The sequence below is a fragment of the Podarcis cretensis genome (assembly GCF_951804945.1).
Source record: "Podarcis cretensis genome assembly, chromosome: 15".
In the NCBI taxonomy this organism is placed as follows: domain Eukaryota; kingdom Metazoa; phylum Chordata; class Lepidosauria; order Squamata; family Lacertidae; genus Podarcis; species Podarcis cretensis.
The window spans coordinates 17,947,127-17,965,265 of record NC_137185.1 but is presented as its reverse complement, the minus strand read 5'-3'; the positions used below and the strand labels follow the sequence as shown (position 1 = coordinate 17,965,265).

General features: G+C 45.0%; 1 protein-coding gene across 6 annotated transcripts in view; it reads left to right on the top strand.

The window, feature by feature from the left end:
* The first annotated feature begins 9,448 nt into the window (after positions 1–9,448).
* The window catches only part of APLP2 (amyloid beta precursor like protein 2), a 55,466-nt gene continuing 46,775 nt past the window's right edge, over positions 9,449–18,139 (top strand). For all 6 annotated transcript variants that reach the window (XM_079954521.1, XM_079954520.1, XM_079954519.1 and 3 more), the window contains exon 1: positions 9,449–9,607. In XM_079954521.1, the coding sequence (XP_079810647.1) occupies positions 9,494–9,607 (114 nt within the window). In that variant the 5' untranslated portion in view covers positions 9,449–9,493. The remainder of the gene's footprint in view (positions 9,608–18,139) is intronic.

Below are 18,139 nucleotides of genomic sequence, written 5' to 3'. Positions count from 1 at the left end.
TCATTCCTAGCCAGCATGGGCAGTGGTCAGGGATGATGGGAGTTGTAGTTTGAGAACATCTGGGGAGCTAAGGTTGAGATATAGACTCCTCTACCTACTATGCCACATTGGCTATAAAGTGAAACAGTGGTGATGTGGAGAGGGAATGTAGGAAGGAACAGCTACAGAACTATTTTTTTGGAGCAAAAGCAAATGCTATCATCTGCTGTATCACCAGGGAAATTGATGGTCCTTCCTTGCTCTGGCAAGTGAATGAGGCGATAATGAGTCTTTCAAGTTTTACTATCATTTGCGACAGATAGCATACAGGAAGTCAGAGAATGGGGGAAAGAATCTAAGAGAGGCTGAATACTTTTTCTTTCCTGCGATGGGGTTCCAAGCAGCTTAAATGGTAACACTTCTGTGCAAGATGCCTTGCAGGTCTAATTAAATACTCAAGATTGCATTAAAGCTGGCTGAAGACCTTTCGTTAAAGGTCCATAGGCTTTATTACAACATGGACAAAGGAAGCTGCCTTGTGCAGAGTCAGACCACTCGCCCACCCAGCTTAGTCTTGTCCACACTGACCGGCCGTGGATCCTTCCTAGTCCTACCTGAAGATGCTGAGATTCGAACCCGGGTCCTGTGCAGCCAGACGTAAGCTCTGCTGAGTTATATGGAGCATAGCCCCAGGAAGGTACGCCCTGGATCACAGTTACCCTGATCCTCAGAAATCTGTTATTACACTGTGTGGTGCTATTTGATGTGTGCATGTAAAAAATAATAATGGCTCAACACGGCCACCTGCATTTCTGACTCTCCCTGGGGATGCGGCGGTGTGGGTTGTCATGGTGAGAGCCTGCTCTTCAAAATTTAACTGCACCCAGAAAATATATATATACCCAGGGTTCCCAGTGCTGCATGTCCCTCCTAAGGAAAACACGAGAGGAGGTTTGACAGAGGAAAATTGGGAACTGGGCAGGGCTTGACTTTTCCTCACCAGCTTGTGGTCCTCTGTAAATATCCCTGGAGCTGCTTTAAAGCTGCCTCTTACCTACCCATCTCAGGCTGGATTTTGTAATCCTGAGGACATTGGATGCGGGTGGGGCTGTGGGTTAAACCACAGAGCCTAGGACTTGCCAATCAGAAGGTCGGCAGTTCGAATCCCCGTGATGGGGTGAGCTCCCATTGCTCGGTCCCTGCTCCTGCCAACCTAGCAGTTCGAAAGCATGTCAAAGTGCAAGCAGATAAATAGGTACCGCTCCGGCGGGAAGGTAAACGGTGTTTCCGTGCGCTGTTCTGGTTCGCCGGAAGCGGCTTAGTCATGCTGGCCACATGACCCGGAAGTTGTATGCTGGCTCCCTCGGCCAGTAAAGTGAGATGAGCGCTGCAACCCCAGAGTTGGTCACGGCTGGACCTAATGGTCAGGGGTCCCATTACCTTTACCTTTACCCACCAACCCATCTCAGGCTGCGTCCTGTAATCCTGAGGACATTGTAGGCAGGTCATACTCTTTTAAGGGAAAATCAACAGGCAGGGGGGAGAGGGAGGTGTTAAGGCCCCCTCCCCCTGCCAATCATCTTCTGCAAATGGGCTGTTTTGAAACTGTGTCCCCACAGCGGATGGTAGGCAGGGAGTCTGTTATGTACTGCAGCTCTCCAGATGTGGCCAGGTCCCAGGCAGCATGGCAAGTGGGTCAGGGATGGTGGGACTTGGAAGTTGTTGTAAACAAAAATTGCCCTTTTCCCTTATCCAAGAGCCCATATAGAGTCCTTACATAGCTTCCCTATTGGCAGGAGAAAATAACAGAGGCCAACCAGAGAATATTGAGAAGCAAAGCAGCTAGTAAGCTTGATCTTTATTGATGTTGCAACAGGGTGCTCCCCTCACACGCAGGAAAGGAGGAGGAACCCAGAACAATGGTGCGCAAGGCCTTATAAAGACTTTTGAAATTGCCACCCTGTAGATCAAGACCGGTGGCGCTGTGGGTAAAAGCCTCAGCGCCTAGGGCTTGCCGATTGAAAGGTCGGCGGTTCGAATCCCCGCGGCGGGGTGCGCTCCCGCTGCTCGGTCCCAGCGCCTGCCAACCTAGCAGTTCGAAAGCACCCCCGGGTGCAAGTAGATAAATAGGGACCGCTTACCAGCGGGAAGGTAAACGGCGTTTCCGTGTGCGGCTCTGGCTCGCCAGAGCAGCAATGTCACGCTGGCCACGTGACCCGCAAGTGTCTCCGGACAGCGCTGGCCCCCGGCCTCTTGAGTGAGATGGGCGCACAACCCCAGAGTCTGTCAAGACTGGCCCATACGGGCAGGGGTACCTTTACCTTTACCTTTTTAGATCAAGACCACCCCCAGAAACATCATACATACATCACAGAAGGGGTGTAACCTAAGACCACCCCTCAGATACATCATACCTACATCACAGAAAAGGGGGTCTAAAACAGAAATTTGAATGTTGTTTTTCTCCTGTCATTGTTTATCTCCTGTCTGGCAGGTTACTTGATTAGATTGCCTGGGGAGCCTGGCCAGTCTTTTGTAATGATAAATACTTAGTTCCTGGGCCAGGTCACAGGCTCACACCATATTCATATCTTAAACGTGCCCTTAAGACAGGATTTGTGAGGAAAGAGACAATGGGGAGGTTCCCACTTTGACCTTGCAGAGAAAACATTTGCTCAGTTTAGGAGTCAAAATGGTTCCAGGTTGGTCTTCTTGTGCTGATCTATGTACGTGCTTGGTTGGTACACTTATGAACATTTAACATATATCTAAGACCTCAAAATTCCTATCACAAAGTCCAGCAACACCTGGAAGAGATGAGAGGCAGTGTGGTACAGTGGTTGGAGTGCTGGACTAGGGATCTTGGAGAACAGGGTTCAAACCTCTTGCACTCAGCCTCGAAGCTTTGGGCGCTTCACCGAACCTACCTCACAGGGTTGTTGTGAGGATAAAATGGGGAGGAATCGAACAAAGTATGCCACTTTGTGCATCCTGGAGGAAAGGTGAGATATAAATGCAAGCAATAGATAAATAACATGGGAGGGCCACAGGTTCCCCCCGTCCCTGGATTCCTCCATCAGTTCCCCCTTTACAAATATCTCATCATCAAATGTGGATAGGGGTCCACACACATTTCCTATGGCGAGGCTTACTTTCCTCAAAGGATCCTACTTAGAACTGCCGTGCTGGGCTCCGTTGGGCTTGTTCTCCAGCAAGCAGAACTACTTAGAAAGCAAAGTCTACTTGTTACAATGGCTGTGGGTTAATCTGCCAGATCCAGAGGTATCGTGCGTCTTCAGTTGCAGTGGGAGAGGGTCTCTCACTGCCCTGACATCCTGCTTGCAGACTTCCCAGGGGCATCTGCTTGGCTACCGTAGGAAGATGGCTGCTGGACTAGAGAGGGCTCTGGTCTGAACTGCAGGACTTTTCTTAGGTTTTGGTTTCCAGTAGGACTGAGGCCAGCCTGAGTCGAGGGGAGCTGGCTGGCTATAGCTCAATGGCAGAGCATCTTCTCCACATGCAGAAGGTCTCAGGTTCAGTCCCCCATGGCATCTGCAGGTAGGATTGCGAAAGACCCCCATCTGAAACCCTGGAGAGCCACAGCGTCTTAGATAATACTAAACAAGATGGACCAATGGTCTGACTCAGAGGAAAGCAGTTTCCAAAAATAGCTCCCCCCCCCCCAGTGATACAGATTCGCTCAGAAGGTGGTGGGCTCTCCTACATTGGAGGTTTTTCGGCAGAGGTTGGGTGTCCATCTGCCAGGACTCCTTCCGCTGTGTTTCCTGCATTGCAGGGGGTTGAACTAGATGACCACTGGTGACCCATCCAACTCTATGATTCTGTGATGGAAACGTTCCACTGCCTCACCTCTCCCTCTGATGAAACCGGGTTGCATGACTGCTGTGAGGGACAGTTCTGGTGTGGAAACTTTCCGCTCAACGTCTTACACTTTTATTACAACCTTGCATATAGTTGGATTCCTTTTATTATCTTGCCTTGCCATTGAATCATCACTTTTAATTGGAATTATCCCTCTGACCTCGCAGTCAGTGGCCTGTCTCCTATGAACCAAGTGTCCTTATCTCCAAATTATCCCCCAGAACCAGAACTGAAATTAAGCTTTCAAGGGTAATTCAGGTGGTGAGGATCCTGTCCAAACATCTGCTCCAGGGGGGCACCTTTCCCAAGCACAGATCTCACAGGTAGTTCTCATTGGAAGTGACCAATGATATAACATGGCAATTCTTCATGGCTGCATCATTGGTAAATATATTGCAGTTGGGTATGGAAAGAAAAGAGTCTGGTAGGAAGGAAAACTTCAGATTTACGTATTAGTCGTGGCAAGCAAAGCCATTCTGCATACAGACTTCTTTTTGTTTTTTTGTCTATATCCAAATGGAAGATTCAGCAACCATCTCCCTGCTTAGGTCATATCCTCCAATTGTCAGCAAAGTCAACTTTGTTCTCAAGCCTCGCAGATAAACCTCCCGTTACTCCTGTGCCCCCCCCCCAGGTTGCTTTCAAACTCCTGGAGTCAATTTTGGCTCCATCTCTGAACTGTCTCGCCTGCACGGATTATTACAAATGATCTCACCTTCCGTTTCAATATTCAATCAGGGGCCTAATTAAAGTACTCCTACTTTAAAAAAAAAATGTACTGAAGGCTGACCTGATTACATCCTTTCAACTGAAGTGCTTAAAAAGAGAATGGAGGGATTTTTTTTTTTTTTTTAATTTCACACTCACAGACCTCCCTACAAGCAGCAGCCTGAGTCTGAAAAGAACATAAGAAGAGCCTGCTGGATCAGGTGAGTGGTCCAGCATCCTGTTCTGAACAACTGCCTGTGGGAAACTAGCAAGTAGGATTGGTAGTTTGTGGTTTCCAGCAACTGGTATTCAGAAGCATCGCTGGCGCTGACTGGGAAGAAAAATTCACAATTGAGGAGCCACCACCGAGAAGACTCCATCCTTGGTCATCTTCACCAATGGTGGGCCAAAGATTAGGACCTCTGAGGCAGATCTTAACACTCAGGGAGATGCACATGGGTTCTGGTATTCCTTCAGAGAATCTGGTCCTACCCAGTTTAAGGCAGAGGCGGGGAACTTGTGGACCTCCAGATGTTGTTGGACTCCAATTCCCACCAGCCCCAGCCAGCATGGCCTATGGTCAAGGATGATGGGAGTTGTAGTTCAGCAACCAGCCCTGCCCTATGGCTTTAAAGATCAGCACTCCTTCTGCTTTGGAAGATGTTGGGAACAGATGCTGCACAGCACAACAACCCCATGCTGCCTTATTAGCAAAAACTTGATTCACTGTCAGATGCGGGCTCTCAAACAAGTCGCGCCTGAGCTACTTACACATGACACCCTTTGGAAACACCCCAAGCTTTGCAGTTCCAGCTCTGTTCCAGCTCCACCTTTGCAGTCTTGACTCTGAATTCAAACAATTGTGGCTATAGGTGTTTCCTGTCTGCGTCATACCAAGGGCTCCTCCTTGAACTTTGGCTGCCATGATCATAAAAGGAGCCATTCTGAGTTTTAAGTAACCAGCACCATCAGTTAGTTATTGATTAACTCGGCAAAGATCATCTTAAAAACTGCATCTGGAGAAAAATCCATGGATAATTATATTACAAGTTGCTTGGGAAAGCCAAAATGCCTTCCTCACTTTGGATCAATGTTCTTAAGCCACAGCTTCATTTTTCCTTTACTTTCATAATGGGCCCTGGTCTTCTGTGAATTCCAAACAGCGTTTTTACACTACAGCTCTATAGTACTATATAGCATGTTTGCTCACAAATAAGTCCCACCTGGTTCAAGGGAGTTTACCCCAAGTGTGTGTAGGATTGCAACCTTAAGCACTTGACACTATCATGCCCTCCCAACATTTCTCCAATAGAAATAGGGGCATCCTATCCATACTCTCCAACTTTTTTTCTGATGAAAATAGGGATGTCCTAAGAAAAACGCAGGTGGCTCTGTGGGTTAAACCACAGAGCCTAGGACTTGCCAATCAGAAGATCGGCGGTTCGAATCCCTGCGACGGAGTGAGCTCCCGTTGCTCAGTCCCTGCTCCTGCCAACCTAGCAGTTTGAAAGCACGCCAGTGCAAGTAGATAAATAGGTACTGCTCTGGTGGGAAGGTAAATGGCATTTCCGTGCGCTGCTCTGGTTCGCCAGAAGCGGCTTAGTCATGCTGGCCACATGACCTGGAAGGTGTACACCGGCTCCCTCGGCCAATAAAGCGAGATGAGCGCCGCAACCCCAGAGTCGGTCACGACTGGACCTAATGGTCAGGGGTCCCTTTACCTTTAAGAAAAAGCGGGACATTCCTGGATCAAATCAGAAACCAGGCTGGCTTCTGTAAATCTGGGACTCTCCCTGGAAAATAGGGACATTGGAGAGTCTGCACTTTATATATAATTTCTTTATACAGTGGTACCTTGGTTGTCTAACTTAATCAATTCTGGGAGTCCGTTCGACTCCCAAAATGGTTCGAAAACCAAGGCGTGGCTTTTGATTGACTGCAGGAGCTTCCTGCACTCAACCGGAAGCTGCAGAAGCCGCGTCGGACGTTCGGTTTCTGAAAAACGGTCGCAAACCAGAACACTGACTTCCAGGTTTGTGGCATTTGGGAGCAAAAAGATCCGAGTACCAAGGCGTTCGACAGCCAAGGTATGACTGTACAATCTCCTTCACAGGGATGCATGAACCCTTATCCTATTCATGCTTACTTAAAAATAAGTTCCACTTAAGATCATAGGCTCTTACCCCCAAGTAAAGGTGCCCAGGACTGCAGCCTTAGCAATGTGACTTTTTCACCTGCAAACTTCCTGCATTACATCTCACAACAACCACAAATTGGGTATGCAGCCAGTGTGGATAATAACTGCAGGCCTACCTCAAACCACAAATGCTGTGATGATTACTGGCATAATGAGTCTCAAATGCTTTTAAATTTCAAATGTGCTATATATAAAGCATGTAAATACTATTAAGCACCAGCTTATCATACCTGCTGTAAAATTCTAGATACGCCTTAATAGGTTTACAGCTAAAAGCAACATCCCTCCAGAAGCATAAGGCTGTTGCAACAAGTGACAGACTGAGGCGGAAAGAGGGTGGCCAACTTTTTAGCAAACCTTGCTCCTGTGCTTTTCATAACAGCTGAATCTGCAGGCATTGCCTAGTCATTGAAGGAAGGCAAGTGCTTTTGCTTGCTAATGTTTGCAAATCAAGTTGCTGTTACAGGTGCATTTGCAGGCCAGTGTGCTGCTCAGATGCAAACCTGCACCTTTCAAACCTTGTTTCTTAGGACTAGGAGCACCAAGAAATTAATGTCTAGTTTTGGGTGTACCAAGGGCTGTGCCAGGGCAGTGTTGCAAAGCATGACGAGAGCTTGGCATTTGAGCGACATTCTAGTGGTGCTGCAGGCTCGCACACTGGCATAAACGCTGAGGATTAGGGTGCCAGTGGCTTGTATAATAGAGCTGCAGAGCTGGAAGAGACACAATGGTCCATTTACTCCCAACTGCTGGTTGTAGCAAAATAGTTTGTTCCGAAAGCAGATGCCCTGGAAATCTCCAATGAAAAAGATCCTCCGGCCTCCTTTGGCAGCTTTTTTATTATTACCAAACCGCTTTTACAGTTAGAAAGTGTCCTAGACCACACACAATTCCTCTAGCCTAGAAGGACGATAGCAATGGGGAAGAAGCATAGCGGAGTGGTAGAACATCTCCTTTCCATGCAGAAGGTCCCTGGTGCTGGGACAGCTCTGTTGCTAGAACATGAAACTCTTTATCTCGGGGTCATGGAATTGGGCCCACATTGGGCAAAATATTCCTGTAGCCCCTTCCAAGTCTACAATTGTATGATTCTATGATTCAATCCCTTGTAGCATCTCTGCGGTGGAGGCTGGAGAAAAACCCCTATCTGAGGACTTGAAGAGCTGCTGCCAGTCAGTGTGGAACAATACTGAGCTCAGATAAACCTACAAGCTGACACTATATAAGGCAGCTTCTTATGTTCCTATGTCTGGATTAGAAAGGTGATTCTTTAGTGGTCTCATTGCCCTTTTTTGTTCAGAAGCACCACTGTTTCCAGTGAGGCCTGCTCCCCTAGTAAGCATGTTTAGTGTCGCGCAGCAGCCCTAAGCCAGGGTCTCCATTCATCCTCAGGAATCATGCAGCTGTGTTGATTCCCTTTAATGGGGTAAGTGCCCTGGCCAGGCCTAATGGCAGTTGCCATTAGAGCTGCAGGTCTTAGCTAAGCCATCCTCCTGAGAACCCTATGAGCTAGGTTGTCACAAGAACATAATAACATAAAAAGTGCCTGTTGGATCAGGTCAGCGGCCCACCTAGTCCAGCATCATGCTCTTAACAGTAGTTGAACAATACCTGTGGAGCCTGCAAGCAGGACCAGAGCACAAGAGACCTCTTAATATGTGGTTTGCAGAAACTGGTACAGTGGTACCTCGGGTTACAGACGCTTCTGGTTACAGACTGCACTAACCCAGAAATAGTACCTCGGCTTAAGAACTTTGCTTCAGGGTGAGAACAGAAATCGCGCAGCGGCAGCGGGATGCCCCATTAGCTAAAGTGGTACCTCAGATTACGAAGAGTTTCAGGTTAAGTGGTAACCTGAGGTACCACTGTATTCAGAAAGATTGCTGCCTCCACCTGTGGAGACAGAGCTAGTGTCCATGGATAGTCTTCTCCTTCATGAATTTATCCAATCCTTTTTCAAAGTTGGTGGCCATCACTGCCTCCTGTGGGAGAGAGTTCCATAGTTTAACGATGCTCTGCGTGAAGGACTTTCACGTATCTCGTCCTGAATCTCCCAACATTCAGCTTCATTGAATGTCCATGAGTTCTAGCGTGTTAATTGCCATTTTTTTCTATTTCGAAAGGAGATTTCAGTTGAGACAGTATGAAAAGCAGCATTTGCCGTGTTCTGACGCTTAGCAACCCCCCCCATACACCCACCCGCCTCACTGCGATGAATATATGCCTCTCCTTTTTTCTCAACGCAAAGACACCCTCCAGGTACAGTTGGAACTACAACTCCCATCAGCCTTCGAGAGTGGCCCAACGCCACTTAGGCTGCTGGGAGTCGTAGTCTAACGAGCCTCCCGGGAGGGCGGCGCCAGGTTGCGCAAGCCCCGCCTCCTCCGAACACCGCATTGTGCTGGCTCTTGCCTTCGATTGGCCGACACTGGCGGGGCGGAACTGGAGCGGAGGGAAATGAAAAAAGCAAACAAAAACGCAAGCGCCTCTCTCCCTCTTATTGGCTAAGAGAGCAGTCTATTCAAAGCGGGGCGGGGGGAGGGGGAATTGCTTGGCAAGTTACGCCAGAGCTGGGCGGAGCTTGGAGAAGCTCTTTCCCTTCTCCAAGCCCCGCCCACGCAGGGGGCTGTTGCTCCCCCCACGCGGGTGACGAAGGCGGCGCTGAGGCTGGCGCGGCGGCAGTTGCTTCCAAGCGGCGGCGGCGAAGGGTAACCTCAGAAGTAGAGGATGGCGACGGTGACGGCGGGGGGCAGGACGGGCACCACCGAGAGGCTGGGATGGTCCCTGCTGCTGCTCCTGGGGCTCACCGGCCCTGCGGCGACGCTGGCCGGCTACATCGAGGTAAGGAAGAGGAGGAGGAAAAGGAGAGCACCCGCTGAGGGAGCCGAGAGCGCTTCCATGGCTCCCCTCACCACGCGCCTCCTCCGCACCGACCACGCTCGCCTCAGCCGGGGGACCAGGGAGGGTCCTTCGCCGGTCAGCCTCGTCCTCCCCTCCCCTCAGATCTCTCTTATTTTTAGCCTTAATTCCCCCACCTTCCAGAAATCCTCCTTATTATCTATTGATTCATTGTGTAATCCTAGGATGAGTGATTGAACTAGGTTTATTGGCGTTTATTTTATTTATTGCACCTTTTCCTTGTTGCTTTGCTCCCATGCCTGCAACAACAACCCTGCGAGGTAGGTCAGGCTGAGAGGGGCAGTGACTGGCTTCCCTAGTCCACACACACATCATCACCACCACCACCAGCAAAGGTCGCATCCAGTGAGCTTCATGCTTGCTGAGGTGGGTTCGGGGATTTGGACCCCCAGGTTTCTTCCGAGTCTAAGCCACTGACCACTGACCACCCTCCCAGTATCGTAGCATAATTGCTGTTTTATCATCATCATCATCATCATCATCAGTGATGTTCCTCACAGTAGTCATGAGATTGAGTGATTATCATTGTTGTTGTAATTATTATTTTCCTGCCCTTCACTATAAGGTCCCAGGGTTGCAACATTGAAACAAGTATTAGTAATGGTTTAAAACGACCTACATCGCCTAACAGTTAGGTGAGTCCGAAAGATATACACCTCCAGCGTTAGAAGCCAGGGTAAATAGGGGATTGGTGCTACAACATAGTATTCAGTGTATATGGAGTGCTTCTGTGTGTCGCCAGAGCTCTCCAGGACTCTCCTTACAACACCCTTGCAAAGTAGGGCTCTGCTCCACTTTGATCCAACAGGGCTTGTCTTTAATACGGGATTTCACCTTGTATAAGATGTTGACGGGTAAAAACAAGGCAGCGGTGCCTCTTGGTGCTGCTGTGTACAGGTTTATCAAGGTTTCATTAGGACAGTTCCTCCAGTGTAGCATTTATGCCCTTTAGATCTGAAGACTTCAAAGGACTGGGTTGTTTCCAATTAGGATGCTTGAACTAAACATTTCAATAATAATAAAAATATCCCCCTGCTTCCCCCCACCCTTGCAGGGAGTTGGACTTGATGACCCTCAGGGTCCCTCCCAACTCTACAATTCTGTGACTCTGCTTCCTCCTCCTTCAGATTCTGTAACTTACCTTGTCCTCCAGTGCCTATGGTTTTCTCTCCCCCCCCCCCCAGTCTTCCAGGAATTTCTCTTGCCCGCCCTGCTTTCCTACTTCCACCTCTGTGTCCTCCATTTGCTTACAGCCATTTCCTTTCTCTCTTCCCCCACCCCGCCACTTCAACACTCCCACACTGAGCAATCCTGTCTCTTTCTGTACAATCTGCCTTAAGCAGCACCCCCTTCAATCAGAGATTTTGGTGTTCTGGAGGTTTTTTTTCTCTCTTCTCCACCCCTCCCTAAAGAAGAGAAAAGAGCTGCAGGGGGAGAAGATTGTGCCTCATTTTCCCCTGTCCTTAATCTATCCCTTCTCCTGGCATACCTGGCTCTCATGACCGAGATAAGGAGGGAAAGGCCCAGAAAGAACCCTTGCTGAGATTTCTGCAGTGTGATGTCAAAATGTCTCACTTAACCATTTCCAGCATTGGTTTCGGATTTGCATTGTATATTTTGTGTGTGGAAAGTACCTTGCTTCTGCAGTATTTGTGGTGTTCTCAGTTCTTTCTCAACCTGGGGGGAAACTCTGCTGTGCTAGAGGGTGTGTCATACTCAGCCCCTTCCTGAGCCTCCTTGGATACTGTAGTTTTCCACTTTCCTTGAAGCCAGTGATCTCCAGTCTGTTGTTCTGCAAGCTGAGGTGTTCCTTACCTGCTTGCTTTGACAGTCTTGCTCTGTTGGATATGAAGCTGATCAGTGTGTCCAGTTTCCTCCAGCATTTTAAGTATTCTTATCCAAAGATAACAACTTGGTAGAAAACAGTGCTGCAAAAGTAATTTATGATGTTGCCCGTATTTTATATTCTAAATCTAGCAAGCTCTTACCTCTTCTGGTGCCATTTCATAACAGGATTTTGCCTGTGTTTGTGAAAGCATTTCAGAGCTCTTGATATGTAAGGCTTCTTTCTACTTATCTGGTAAAGGGTTGGCATTGGGGGCTTAAATGAATATGGGTTTTTGCCAAACCTTTCTGGGATAAAAACAAATGGTTTTCTGTAGGAGTTCAAGAAGGGATGCTGCAGTGGTATGCTAAGAATTTGGATTGCTATCTTAAGATTGAGTCTGAAACCTATCTTCTGAGTCTTTGTTTTACCCTGGATGTGTGCTTGCTAATGCATGAGAACTGACCTCTGCATTCTTGGCACAGTAACAAGAAATGTGAGTGTCAGATTGGTCTAGAAGCTTAGAGGACAACTTTGTAGGGAAAAAAATCATTTGTTTTGTGTTATCCGCTCAATAGATCCTTGCTAAATCTTCTGGTTTCAACTGCCTATTTCATTGTCTTTCAGATTAAAGCTTTATCAGAGCATAATGGGTATTTATGAAACATTTAAATACTTGCTCTTCTTAGATGACATGGAAGACCTGCCTTCCCATCAACATTTTTTTAATTCTCAAGGTCCACATTAAAACATAATACAGAAATTTCCGAACTGTAGGGTGGTTTTTGGCAGAAGTTAGCTAGAGAAGCAGGATACAGCACATAGGTAGTTCAATAGAACTAAGTCTCCCTTACACAAATAGAGATTTGAATAACTATATTATTGATGGGTATACACAAGTGTTCAAAAACATATTTCAGACATTAACTCAGCCTTCAAAGCAGCCCTGCAGGGAAAATTTTTCATAAATACATGGATTATTTTTATAAGATCATACTGTTTGCACGGGAATTGTCTTGTTCACATTGCTAAATTCTACAGAATATGATCTTGAGCAAGAAAGGTTGACTCGTATCTCATATATTTTGCCCTTCAGAATTTACTGTGAGGCTACCTAAATTCATTGTCTTCTCAAGTTTTGCTTATATGAAAATTCTTCAGATTCCTCAACAATTGTTTGCAATGTGATGGCAGTTCAGTGACAATAACTGATCTTGAAAAACCTGCCTGAACTTTTTCTGCCAGGTTGATAACAAGACTCAATGAGGCCGGGGTGTGGGATTCCAACTAAAGCCCCTCTCGGATTACTTGGCATGGAGGGGGGCTTCCTGATTATGGAATTAATCCCCTACACCTGTTAAAATCTCTTCCAACTGTGTGGCACTTCCTCCCTCATATCCGAGACAACTTCAGCTGCTTGTTTGTATCCTGTCTGGAAGCTGTATCATGTGCAGGAATTAGTGGCAAAGGCCTGCCCTATTTCCTTCCAGTATAGAGCTATATATGCAAAGCAAAATCCCAACTATGTATTGATTACGTAGGAGCCATTGAAGTGGAAGCTGTAGCTAGACAGAAGGCTGCCATCTAAGCTTACAGTTTTGTGTGGTAGGTTAGCAACGGACTATGCCGTCTAAGTTCTGGACTTCCGTATTGCTATTTTAATCATGAGAATAAAGAGAGAAATTGGGGTACTTTGGGTCTGAAAACGTGTTGACCAGAAAGATAGTTTATGGCCATTTGACTTCCATAAGAGGTTAAAGGTGGCCTTAATAGTGCTTAATTAAGTTTAGTTCTATCACAGAAAAAACAACGCAACAGTAGATTTGGCATCTGTCAGGTGGATTTTCTTTCACTCAATTATCTCAGATAACCAGTCCCTGTCCCCAGGACACCCATTAATCTGTTTAACATCTACGACATGTCTGTTTTCAGTTTGTGCCTCATGTTTGGAAGTACATGTATGTGAAGCTCAGTGTTGAGTAAGGCATTCTTCATAGGTCGTTAAATGGAATGGCAAAAGAAAATTAACCACTACTACTTAATTGCCTCTTCCCAGACAGGGCTGATTTGCTGAGTTCTACTTACTAAGACACTTCTGCCCTACATTTTGGCCACAAAGGTTCCTAAGGTAGTTTACAATGAATAAAAAAAAGCCATTATCAGATACCCAATCTATAAAAAATATCTATAGCAAGGAGGAAATTTTTCTAAGGGCTTGGTGGAATAAACTTCTTGACAATTTATCTAAGCATCAAAAGAGAGAAAACTAGGCATGCTTCCTGAGGTAGACAGTTGGACTGTCTTGGTGCCACTATGATGAAGGCCCTGGCCATGTCCCAGTTAGCTCAACCTCTGAAGGCAAACAGGTGTGGCGCAAAGTCTCTGAACAGAGTGGGTGGGCAGGTGCTTAAGGGAGAAAATGGTTCTTCAAATCACCTGGACTCAAGGTCAGGAACCACCAACTTTCATATGGCAAGAGACAATCTGTTTTCCTCTTTTAAATGATCTTATTAGCAGGAAATGGTATTTTTGCACACTGGCATGCAGGAAGAGATGAAATGAACTCAAACTGGATGTTTACCTGCTGGACTACTAATATATTTAGAGCTGTCCTGAACTGGAAACTGGCTGCACTGAAACAAATCACTCTATTACTGTGCCTTTGAAGGGGTCAAATTAAGATTGTTGACTATGAGCTGCAGCTCTGTCTGTGAATGCATTCTGTATACACGCTTTTTGAAACTATCTGTTTTATTTAATTTAGCACATGGTTTCTGATCTGTAAGTTCACCTACACATTAAAGAACAAAATTATGTCAGGTTCCAAATTGCATATAGCAGCTCATGAATCAAATATATATATATATAGAGAGAGAGAGAACATAGAAGCTATGCTTCATATAGCTTACCTTGACATTCTTTGCTGCAGCAGGCGCATAACTTTAAAAAATTGGTTTTTAAAACAAGTCATAACAATAAACTTTAAACAAAATTAAAGATTATAATACAACTTTGTCCATTGCTTGACTTCACTGCAGATCAAGTTACATGAAAGAAATAGAACTTGTTGCACTCAATTCTGAGTAGTAGTTGGAGTAATTTGAATTAATATTCTGACCCTGTTGGTGTTTCATTTTGGAATTGCTTTTGCACATTTACATTTCTAGTTGTTACTCATTCCAATAAAATTCTTACAGTTGGAATTTTTGTTGTTATGGATGAGTTGCCTTCTGAAAGGTATTGTACATATAAGGACAGAAGATGGATGTCACACAAAAATCTAGTTTTGAGGAACTATGGTATCCTCTGGAAATGGCAACTTCCAGCTTTAATAGTGTCTTCTAAATCAGAACTTGCAATTTGTTTATAGCCTTCAGCTATACACTCTATGCATTCAACCTTTTTATAGTACACAGCTCATTGTGCTCAATTGCTCAATACGTTTTGAGCTAGTAACTTTACCCTTGAAGTCTTATAAGCAGCATATATAGCTTCTATGTACTGCTTCGTTAGTTCCATTTTCAAATGTGCATTAACTATAGCCCCTGTTCTTAAAATATTCCCTTTCACATCTTTTGTTCCCTGCACAGCTTTCTCAGGTCATGAAACAGAAGAGGTCTTGAACAGGCGATCTGCTCTAAATGTTTTTGCTTGCTTACCTTTTCTCATATACTTCATTCTGCTTTGGTGTAGCATTATGGCAAAACTCTTATTACTAGTACTGCAGGTCTGCAAAAGCTAGAGTCCTTATTACACCTTTCTGTAACTGTTTAAATCTTAGCAGATACAAGAATGCTCATTGATGAGGTTGAAATTATGTCTTGATATGTTTTTCTCTGTAGGAATTAGAAGGCAAAACTAACGGATCTCTAATTGCTTAAATGCACAGTTGAAGACTATGGGCACAGTCCATGTTTGTTGTATGACTGAGTTGTATTCTAGCATGTATAGTCATTGCTAACTTTGGCTGGTTGGCTCGATTAAAGTCATCTGTTTAAAACTGTGTATGTGCCTGTGAAATGGATTGTGCACAGAATAGCAAGCAGATCTAGTAGCTAGCAGATCTAGTAGCAATGACTCTTATTGTAGCAGAGCTTACTGACACGCTGCTTTAGAACATTTTTTAGGTGCTGCCCACAACCCTTCACTGAATTGCAGGTTTTTTTGGAGAACCACTGTACTTGCTGACCAGAGTTGCAAGCTAAAAGCTGAAGTCAGACTTGACATATGGTGATGGGTTATCAGTAGTAGGTCCACCACATTTTCCTCCATGATTGCAGTAGTGCAAATTGTAGGCCAGCATGTAATGCTTGCTAACAGCTGTGGTTTTGGCATGGGTGATGACAGCTTAAGATACTGTCTGTGGAGGTCAAGTGGTGAAAGAATAACCCTGCTATCTTCTAAAATGTGGCCTGTAGAGGGGAAATGGGAAGAGTTGAGATCTATGTTTGGTAGACTGATAAAGCTCTGATTTTTTTTTAAAGCCAAAAGCCACATACCTACCTCTAGTGGAGACAGAACTGTAGCCTCCAGGCTGGGTGCTTGCTTCTGTAACCCTGGTATGGATGATTTATGCTGTTTTATCCTGTTCAGGTGGTTTATTTTCTGGACGATGATTTTGTTTTTGGTCTGTTGGCATTGTTTCACTGATGTATTACATTTTATGCTGCTTGCTATTATCTTTAGTCTACAGCAAAGTACACCTTGTCTATTCTTATATTGATACAGCATAGCTTGCGAACAGCAAAACACAATAAAAATGAGTGTAAAATCTATTTAGACAAAATCATCTGTTTTTCCCCAAACTGTTATGTAAAATGCTATAGGATGTTTTTCCTATGTGGCAATGGAAGTGTGTTAATTTTTCTTAACCCTGCTTCAAGATACAGTCCCAGAGTATTGCAAATCACTGTATGGTTTATATAACACAAACCCTGGCAGACAAAAAGGTACTAGAAATTGCAGCTGGAGACCTGGTTCCCAATTAAGTTCAATCACAGACAGAATGCACTGAACATCAATTTTAGATGTGCTTCAAAAGACTATCAGTTTACAGGTAATACTTAGCTACCAAATATTTTATGTTTCTCCTTTGAAAAGGTACGTATTTAATCCAGTATTGTCCATGTCCCTGTTCTTGGTATTTACACATTTGTTTTATTTTGATCAATTATGGTATTATTGGAGACAGTACAGTGGTGCCTCGCAAGACGAAATTAATCCGTTCCGCGAGTCTCTTCGTCTTGCGGTTTTTTCGTCTTGCGAAGCACGGCTGTTAGCGGATTAGTGGCTATTAGCGGCTTTAAGAAAAAGGAAACAAACTCGCAAGAACTCACAAGACATTTCGTCTTGCAAAGCAAGCCCATAGGGAAATTCGTCTTGCGGAACGACTCAAAAAACGGAAAACTCTTTCGTCTAGCAAGTTTTTCATTTTGCGAGGCATTCGTCTTGCAGGGCACCACTCTATGTTGGATTTGATAGCAGAAGTTGACACATGGCCACCAGGATCTATATTTAGCAATTTTACTTTAGATTTGCAAAGCTCCCGCCCCACCCCATGTCTTAGTTTTGTTATCCAAAACTATAATCTGTTAGCATTTAGTATCTTCAGTTGTCAACAAGGCTATGGTCTGTTAAATTTGTGGACACTGGGAATGCAGTGGCAGTATGTGCAGTCTTTTGGGCAACTGTAATCAAGCTTTATGTATTTTTGTTTTGAAATTAATTTGCTATGTTTGATAACTGGCAAGTGTAACTATTGGGCATAATTCATGTCTAATTCATTGGAGACAGTTTATTTTTGTGGTTGGCATGTATACATTTGAGTTCCTCAGTGGTCCATGTCTAAACTAATCAAATCTGACATGAATCTCCCCCATCCCTGATCTTAAACTGGAAAACAGTCCAGTTTAGTACAGTGTCTTCATGCTTTTGCTCAGGGGGGGAAATCTTTAAAATTATTCATCATTTTCCTAGCCATGGGCTACAAGGCCTCAAGATCGTCAGTGCTATAATCAATTTGCCCTTCAGACCAGCTCATTATTGATGGGATAAAAATGCATGGTGACAGCACGCTGGCTGATGTCTGAGTCTCTTTCATAGTGGAAGGAAGCTAAGACTGGTGGTATGCTTTTTCATTTTTTTAAAATCGGTTTACAATTAATTCTGTTGCCTGCATTTTGGGGAAAGTGTATTTTTGGCAAGATGTCCAGGAAAGTCTGCTTGTAAGCTTGTAGCAGTTTTTGTTTTCTAATTGCTAATTTAGAAATACCTGACTATTAAGAGACTGAGGGCTAGCATGCACAGTATTCTTTCCTACCATGGCATCACTTACTGCATGTTCAGCTGGAAATAAGTTCATGTCCACATGTAGGCACAATAGTGGCTAGTTAGATGGGTGGGGTGATCTTGGAAAGCCATTGTCCTGCTTTTGCCTCTTTCTGGGGAACTTGAGCCGTAGTCTGACTTCTGCCATGTAAATAACCAATCTCTTAATTTAGTGACTTAAATCTAACAATTTGTAAGGGAGCTAACAGCTTCTGTGGTTAACCATACAGACTGCAGTAGGCCTACTGCAGTCAGGATAGAACAGCAATCCAGAGGTAAAATTCTTCAAAGAAAATGTCATG